Below are 9,170 nucleotides of genomic sequence, written 5' to 3'. Positions count from 1 at the left end.
TGTTGCCGTTACTCATCATAAACATGTTCACACAGTGGGCATTTTCCATAGACCACAGGTCCTCTGTAACACCTCTGATCGTTGATAAGTGTGCTGAAACAAACCCCCCTCCGTCTGCCTTGCTACGCAAAAAGCAGCGGAAGATTGTGATTTGCTGGCCTGAGCCCTCCCTCTCTGTCGGTAACTTATTGCAGGAGTTTGCAGGCGGAGCTGCTCTCCTGTGAGATAAATTGTAGAGCTACAATTGGCGGAGTCGGGTACGAAAGTGTCCTTTGGCGTTTCCTGTCAGGGACAGTCAACAGTCTCAGCTTTTTTCCCCCTAAACCAAAACCACATCCAAACCGTTAAGCCACACCAATCGATACGGGGGGGATTAATATAACATGTCCGGGAAAAAAGACAGTGATGGAGGATGGAGGACGTTTCTTTGGAATTCAGAGAAAAGAGAGTTTCTGGGACGAACTGGGGGCAGCTGGTGTAAGTACGCCCCATTTTCTTTACTTAGCTAAACTAACGAGCGATGTGACTAACGGGCGTTATTAACCGTTAGTAAAACCGTTGGTTTGTTTTGTAACGGAAGATTTCCTCGTTGTAGAGACAGACGGCACCTGTTAGAGCTCACCGGCAGTGGCTTTGACATGCTGAGTCGTGACTTCGCTTTTCAATGGAGGCTGTGCATAGAAGTCAGAATAAACTCTTAACTGTAAAACACGAAACAGTTAAATTTCCACAAAGTTGTTCCCAGTAGATTAACCACAGGTCTGATAAGAGACACAATAAAGCTAATTAATGAGACTAATAAAGCGATCAAGTCTCGCTGTAAATGAATGGACGTGTGCCTTTCATGTTTCCTGTAACTGTTTAATGTTGGCTTGATTAAAATAGGTGGCATCGATACACATTGTAAAAGGCGATGATAACTATGGCGTAGCCCATGTCGTGCCAGTCATTAATTATTGCCCTTTATGAAAAGGTCATTTTGAAGGACAGTCTGTGGTGGGCCAGGACCGAACTATATCAGATGGTGAAAGTTGAGTCCATCTATGCGCCACTTTTTTATTTTTAGTTTTTTAAGGAGAATAGTACAACGAGACATTTTTATTTCCCTTTCCTAATAAATTGACGGCTTATTTTCAGCGACAATATGAAGGCCCGGTTATGTGTCCCCCTCCCTTCACTAAAACCCGGGATTTAACGTATGCAACTCTAATCACGGTTTTACTGTTGGTTTTTAATGCTTTGCTCACCTAATACGGTCAGCAGCGGGTGTTGATTTAATAGGATAAAAACCCACCAAGAATTACACAGCGCCAATTAAGCTCACTAAACCGTTTTACCAATTAGAAACAACATTTCTGTCCCTCTTCTCATATTTCGCATTTAGGGAGAGACGCAGCCGTGTTCCGCGAACATCGCTCGGGAACACGGTGTTGTGATGAAGCGGATCACGACTCACGTCTCAGGGGCCGCCTCTCTCTCTCTCTCTCTCTCTCTCTCTCCATCTCCCACTTTTTTTTTAACCACTGAAAGACATGAGACGTTTTTTGGGTTTTTTTTTGCCAGTGTAATGCACTTGTTCCTCAAAGATTAGCGAAAGCTTTAAATAAAACTATTTTATTTCCCAGAATGGCTAATTCTCCGACGAAGAAGGAAAAAAATCACAGCCGTTTAGACGTTGGGCTGCTGTAACAGCTGGCGCGTGCTGCTTAATGGCGAACTTAACAGGAAATACTTTCCTGTAGAGAATTTTAATCGCCGCTTGTCTTTATGGCTCTAGTGTTACCAAGCTTGTGGTTATACTTAGTGAGCATCTAGCCCTTTGTTGTGAAGTCGAGTTATGTCGCACTAACTAAAAATAAAAAAAAGTCCATTTTAACAGCAACAGGTACGTTTGGGTAGTTAAAAACTACGACAACGTGACGACAACACGCTGAAAAAACGGTTACGGTTTCATGTTTCACGCCAGTTTCAAATGAGCTTTTCTGATGTTTTCAACACGTCAACAAATATAACTTATTGGTCACATCTTTGTGTGTTCTTTTTTGAGATTTTAATGGGGAAATAATGTTGATGCGTTTTACTTTAAAAAAGAAAAACCCTCGATTTTAATGGGGAAATAATGTTGATGCGTTTTACTTTAAAAAAGAAAAACCCTCCGCAAAAGTGGAGTGATACATGCCAGTTAGGGGACGGTCCCTTCCCCACGCGCCGCTGCAGCAGTCTGGTGGGGGAGGTGCTCTCCATTCAAACTCTGCCACCACCACCTTTCTGTGCTCTTTACACCTCTGGCCTGTTGCTTTTCTTTCTGTAGAAAAATGTTTAGTACTCACGTGCGCAAACACAAAAGTTTTGCTCTGTTAATTTACTCTTAATGCTTTCAACCCCCCCCCCCCCACTCTCATTTTAGCCTGCTGAGAAGTCACGTGACCATTAAAACAAGTGTTTACAAAGGAAGCTCTAACTTCCCATGAGTTTTGACCTGCGTGTTTGCCTGAATGCCACATGAGCTCGTAAAAAAAACAAACATTTTACTTATGCTAATTCAGACTGCTACATTTCTCTTCCAATGTTAGCACACTTAAACTGCTGCACATACTGTAAGCCCACATGTGCCAGTGCCTGATATGGCAGTGTGTATTCAGTTTCATAATGACAGGTGCATCACAGTTGCGTCCTACTGTGGCTGCTGACATGTTGGGAGGAAAATGACTCACTACAGGTTTACACTGGTAGCAGGTGTTGGGGCAACGTGGTGGAACATTTAGGGAGTCCATCATCCAGGCTGCTGGCCTCTTTACTTCTGTTTTCTTTGATTTTTATTTAAAAAAAATAAACGTTACATTTCCTTCTTCATATGCAATGCTAATGATATTACATGAATATATAAGTGTGTGAACTGGAAATATATTAAGTGTTGGAGTCGCCGTGTACATGTTTAACATTATCAGTCACATGGATGTATGGGCAGGGTAGCTGTTGAACCTCCTGCAGAAGTTGCAGTCTGTTAGTGAGAGATACTGCAGAAGGGTTGAACCCACTAACTCAACAAACAGGTTTCAGACTGATATGGACATGAGCATTGCTGTGGAGACATATTTTAGGAAGGTGCAACAACCACAGCAAACACGTGGAGGAAAGGGGTGACTGGTCTCGCTGGTTTTAGTTCAAATCACATCAGCACATGTTGGTGCACAAAAGAGCAAAATGTCACTGGTTCTGCTTTAATGGGTGAAAACAGGTCTTTTTTTCCCCATTGCAGAAACAACAAAGCTTCTTTTTTTTTTTTTATTCCGTCTGCCGTCTTGCAGGAGATTCTCAGATGTTTGAGCTCATTAACAGTAAAGGAGAGCTGTAGAGTTGGTTTCATACATGATGAAATTCACACTTTCATCCAAAACACAGCTCGGCGTGAAAACAAGCTGAAACAGTGAGAAATGTCCTCTCCACTCAACCTCAGTGGAACTGGTCAAACTGGGAATGCTAATAAGTTTCCGTCTACCAGGAGAAGACGAATAAGGAGCTCTTTGTTTAAGTAGCCGGGAACCTGTTGGAACGACTCGGCGGGGATGGGGAGGTGGGCTGGCGTGAGAGGTGCTGTGGCGCCTGACAGGAGTGACTCATCCTGTTGTACTGGAAGCGCAGCCTTCATGCTGTTGCATAATTAGGGTAAATTCTGAATCGGTGGGAAGACGGAGGAGGAACGAAAGCAAACATTCACGTGAAACAGTTTCCACCATGCCGATAAGCAGGTGTTATCTGAGAAAATGGAGGAAATGAGTGTTTTTTTTCTTGCAAATGATCAGTTTTCACAACATGTGGCGTTATGGTTATGAAATGTTTTAACTGTCTGATCAACTTTTCAGAGTTTCCTTTTCCCCTCTTTCAGTTAAAATCTTCCTGTTCTACGTCATCTTTTACGGATGCTTGGCTGGGATTTTCATCGGGACCATTCAGGCCATGCTGCTCACACTAAGCGACTACAAACCCACGTATCAGGACAGAGTCGCTCCCCCAGGTACAGTCTGGCCCACCTGGCTTCCCCTCCTGGCTGTGTGATCAGATCGCGAGTGGGTAAAAATGACCGTTGGGGTGTGCCTTTAAGCAGCAACTCTATCAGGAGTCTTTCTGACCTCAAATCGGTTCAGCCATTTTGTCCTTCACTCCTCTCAGCCAGTCAATGTTCCCCCCCCCCCACCCTCCCTCTCCAGGCTACACTGGAACTAAATCACTTCATGTGTGCTATGATTATGCCTCACAGCTGATATGTTTACATGTGTATGTTCTGTCTGAGTTGTTTGGAGTCAGATGATTCAGCTTTTTCTGATCCAAACGCCTCAAAGCTCATCTTTCTTTTTTTCCCGCCCCTCCATGTGAAATACCTGCAAGCGGCACCATCCTGAAACTCTGATCCAGACACAATACAAGAGTTTCAAAATGCCCTGAGAAGGACTTGTAGCTGCCAAGCCTCCTCATGTAGAGCCAGCACTTGTTTGCACAGCACATGTCGGAGCCTTGGCGGTATTTTTAGCAGCCATTGTAGACGACTGGCTTCACGCGCCGTCCGCTGAGCGTTGACATTGAGATTGAGACGTGAGATTAAACTCAGAAAGTGTGGAGAGTTTTTAACTTTTCAGTAGAAGCACAATTGAGAAAGCGGAGAAGTGTTTTTCTTTTGTTTTTTTATTTTTCAGCTTACAGGCCCGCCTCCCACTCTGAGGCTAAAAGTTTCCATTGTGAGAGAGAGACACACGTGAGTGTGGACGGGTGGGGGCAGGGGACTGGTGAACTTTCACAAGTCTTCAGTGAAATTCATGCGTTCGCTTTCAGCCTCTGCTGCTCCTGTAATTCAAGTCCTGCTCAGATAAACACAGAACACATCTGATAGTAAAACGTTCATAAACGTCACGTTCACGTTTTTTTTTTATTGCTCTTAAACGACGTGTTTGTCTCCACATGCTGCGCCTCGCTGAAGCATTCTGCACAATGGCTGTGGAAAATTACCACTGCAAAGAGCTGGCAGGGATGACAGCAGGAAATCCCCAAGAACCGACATTGTCTTCAGATAATAGAGCAGAGAAACAATAACTCCTGCGACATGTTGTTTTTGTCACAACTCGAGTTTTATTTAAAATGAAAACAACAAAAAAAGTAGCATTAAATTGTCTCATTTGTTTTATTTTTCTGTGTTTTTCAGGTCTTTCACACACACCCCGCTCAGACAAATCCGAAATTGCTTTCAAAATTTCTGATGAATCTACATATAGGAAGTACATCGACAGCGTGAATGACTTTCTGAAATATTATGACGATGAGAAACAGTCCGTGGATATGAAATACGAGGACTGTGGAGGCAAGTACGAGCCAATCATATGTGGAGAATGCTTCATAACTTTGTTTCAGTCGTCAGTGGAGATGTGTGCTGGCTATCATGGAACCAGTAGAATTAGTTTCTTCCAAGGAAGAATATATTTAAATTGTTCTTTTTGTGTAAATATAATGTGCTTGTGGTTATTCTGGGAACAGTACTTGCTTAGTTTTTGAGATGTAACGTGTCGTGTTGACTGTTTGCAGAGAGTCCTTCGTCGTACAGGGAGCGCGGCTCTCTGGAAAACAAAGAAGGTCAGAGGAAATCTTGCACCTTCAAGAGATCTTGGCTTCAGAGCTGCTCCGGTCACAGTGACCCCAGTTACGGCTTCAAGGAGGGAAAACCGTGCCTCATCGTCAAGCTAAACAGGATTGTCAACTTCAGACCAAGGGTGGGTTTTTTTACACACATCCATGACATGTGCATGTGCAAATTAATGTCCTTTTAGATGGTAACGTTGCCACACCACTTGGCAGATCCTACACTATACACAATGTAGCTTATATTACCATTTAAATGTGATGTTTGCCCGGAAACCATCGCTACGTAGAAACCGTAGCAATGGTTTTCCACCAAAATTTGTTTCTAAACATTTGTGGTTATTTATTTTTATACAACACCAGTATAAAAAAAAAAACAGTAAAAGAAAAATAAAGAAAACAATGAACAAAATAAATACAATTAAATTTAAATAAATAAATACAATCATACATAAGTTGGAAAGTCAATTTAAATAAATGACAGAAATAAAATAAACAGACTAATTTGTCACAAATCACACTGGAAGTTAAGGGGTTAAACGTGATAAGAGACGTTTCCATTTCCAACTTGGAAATGTCTGAACCGACGCTGTAACCAGATTTCTGCTCAGTAAGAACTGGAAGAGAACAAACTTTTCAGGAAGCGACAAGAACAACACGTCTGATATGGGGCATGAGAGTTGCTATAGCAACATACAGAATACATACATATAATGAACCTTTTTGCACGACTTTATGGGCTCCCATTGTGACAAAACTGCCTGGTTGAGTGAGAAGACCTCATCCAGACCTGTTTGTGCGTTTACATGGGAGTTTTAATTCCTGTTTAATTCCAAATAAAAGTTAATTCTGCTTTAAACTGATGAAAAAGGACCATGTGAACACTTAATTCCTAACGCAAATTTCTTTTCGGAATTAAACTTAATTCCTACGTAAGTGTCTGGTTTATTCGCATTTTAATTCTGAACTATTTAATTCCTCTGTCATGTAAACCTTCATACCGCTCTAAGTTAATGAGCGTTCTGAGCATGCTCGTTACCTTGTCCTGTCCCGATGACGCGCCTTGTTTTACCTCCCGTGTTCGGTGGTCTATCTTTCTTCTCCTTCTCAGTTGCTGCAGAAAGTGAAGTAGTATGCTTGTGTTGAGCTGCTACTTCACATTTATCATAAAAATAGCAGTGAAACTGGTTTTTATGTAGTTTTTACAAGTTACAACAGAAAAGACGAGAAGCAGGGAGCCAACTTTGTTTATTTCCGGTATACGCCGTACGTCACGTGCACCCTCTGTCCAATTAGAACCCTTCCCAACCCGCCGCTTTAAAGAGGAATTAAGGACGTGTTTCATGTAAACTTTCTTTTGGAATTATTATTTTCATGTAAACTCGTACGAGAATACGTTAATTCAGAATTATTAATTCCAAACTAAAAAACACCATGTATCCCAGTGTATCCTCAAAAAATGGTGAAGCAAACCAGCCCAATGTGAAGACTGCAAGCTGTTGGCTTTAGTTCTAGACTTGTAATACGTAATTAACGTGGTGATTTCAAGTGTTTGCCTATGATTCGGATATTTCCTTCAGCAAACACACGTCAACTTAAATGCAGGGGAAGTTTTAATAAGGAAGCTTGTTGCTAAATGGTCTCAGAGTGAAGAGAATGATCAGTGCTCGCTTCAGGCTACATTTGCCACAACTTGATTGACACACCCACATTCCTACCAAACTGTCCGGAGCTACAGTCACGTGGTTTGGATAAACACGGAGGATAGCGTTTTGCTTCTGCTGCTTTGGAAGTCACTGCACTGTTTTACAGTTTAAGTTATGGATGTTTAACTAGTTTCTTTTGTCTTCAGCCTCCCTCCAAGAACAACTCGCTCCCAGAGGCTTTGCAGACAAAACCCCTTGATCACCTGATCCCTATTCACTGCAAAAATAAGGTAAGTTGGATTCAGCTGCGCCTTGTACAGGCTGTAGAGGCCGTGCACGTGTGGAGATGAACTGTTTTTCTGTATTAACGGTGCTAACCCACGTTTACTTGTGCCTGCAGAGAGAGGAAGATGAGGGTAAGATCGGAGAGATTAAGTACTTTGGCTTTGGAGGGGGCTTTCCTCTCCAGTACTACCCATACTACGGCAAACTTCTGCATCCCCACTACCTGCAGCCTCTGGTGGCCATTCAGTTCACCAACCTCACCATCGGTCAGGAGCTCCGCATTGAGTGCAAAGCATTCGGAGAAAACATTAACTACAGTGAGAAAGACCGTTATCAGGGACGCTTTGACGTTAAAATCACCATAAACTCGTGACCTCAGCCGCGACGAGCACTCTGTCTGAAAACAAACTAAATGTAGAGAGGATTCAAGAGTTCAGATAAACACCACTAGTCTTTGAACATTCATAATATACAGGACCTACACTTAATCCGTGTGCTTTACATTAGCTTTTCTGTGTTTTTGTCAAGTTAGAATGTAAAATACAAGAGTAGCAATAGAGGATATTTATTCTACTGTAAATGAAAATATTCCTTGAGCCATGGGGTGTTCATCAATTACTGTAAAGCTGCAATTCCACTACTGATGTGTAGCGAGTTGTGTTTCTGTCCCCAAGGTATTTCATTCTCACGTGCTTTCTATATATTTTTGGAGTGTCCAGAGCTGTAGTCCTGTTGTAATCTCTTTTTTGTCTTATGTCAGCTTTAGTGGTCCAAGGTGTGTGTGCGTGCGCACGCTCGTGTCTGTGTGCAGGTGTGTTAGTTCATGTGAGCGTGTGGTCTTTTGTCAATGTGCTCACTAACTGAAATACTAGCATGGTACTCTGAACCTTTAAGGCCCATGAATGAGTAAATGATTTCGCTCTGTGGAATAGCTTCTTTTTTCCTTTATTTTTATTTTGCTGTGTTTCTTTATTGGAATTAGCTGTCGAAGGACACATTTGTACACTTTTTGTTCATCTTAGCTGTTACAGATGGTTTATGACATTTCTGTTTGATGCTCTCGTTCATCTGTTCATTCTTAATTGGTAGTGTCGAGCTTTGTGGGTCCAGCCTAGAAGACTGTCACCTCCACGGAAACAGTGGCAACTTAGTGCTTTGAAATCTGTTTTGCTGGAGACGTCACGTTACGTGATGCAACTTACTATTGAATGTTTTAGCCATTTTCATGGTGGAAGAATTTTATATTTATGCAGTTGTACATTTTTTTTTTCAAAGTGTAATGTATGAATCCAATACCAAAGTCGCTGGTCAAAACATTAGAGAATATCAGAGGCGATGCAGTATCCCGTGTAATAAGATGTTTAGTTGGTGTGAAAATACTTAATTCAATGTCAAAGATCAAAACACATGTCAGGAGTATGCTCTTGTCACTTTATTTAATCTGCATAAGGCTGAAACAATAAACTGAACAAAAAGAGACACTTGTGAAGTCTTTGAATGTGCATTGAGACATTTCTTCCTTTGCTTTCATCCATCCAAAATCTTGAAGAAATACTCCACCTGCAAGAAGGGTTTAAAGGAAATTTATTACTTTAATTGCTTTTTATCGGCCCG

At 41.9% G+C, this 9,170-nt stretch overlaps 2 protein-coding genes across 2 annotated transcripts in view; one reads left to right on the top strand and one right to left on the bottom strand.

The window, feature by feature from the left end:
- The first annotated feature begins 230 nt into the window (after positions 1 to 230).
- On the top strand, positions 231 to 9,006 carry atp1b1a (ATPase Na+/K+ transporting subunit beta 1a). The gene is made up of 6 exons (XM_079245120.1): positions 231 to 477; positions 3,887 to 4,015; positions 5,195 to 5,350; positions 5,572 to 5,756; positions 7,478 to 7,561; positions 7,672 to 9,006. The coding sequence occupies exons 1-6, from the start codon at positions 384 to 386 to the stop codon at positions 7,927 to 7,929; spliced, it is 906 nt and encodes a 301-aa protein (XP_079101246.1). The 5' UTR covers positions 231 to 383; the 3' UTR covers positions 7,930 to 9,006.
- The window catches only part of nme7 (NME/NM23 family member 7), a 23,163-nt gene continuing 22,998 nt past the window's right edge, over positions 9,006 to 9,170 (bottom strand). The window contains exon 12 of the mRNA XM_079245115.1: positions 9,006 to 9,116. Within this exon, the coding sequence (XP_079101241.1) occupies positions 9,084 to 9,116 (33 nt within the window). The 3' untranslated portion in view covers positions 9,006 to 9,083. The remainder of the gene's footprint in view (positions 9,117 to 9,170) is intronic.

This window comes from Telmatherina bonti (genome assembly GCF_933228915.1).
Source record: "Telmatherina bonti genome assembly, chromosome: 8".
NCBI lineage: Eukaryota > Metazoa > Chordata > Actinopteri > Atheriniformes > Telmatherinidae > Telmatherina > Telmatherina bonti.
Note: the sequence above shows the minus strand (reverse complement) of the source record. Positions and strands in the feature narration are given on the sequence as shown.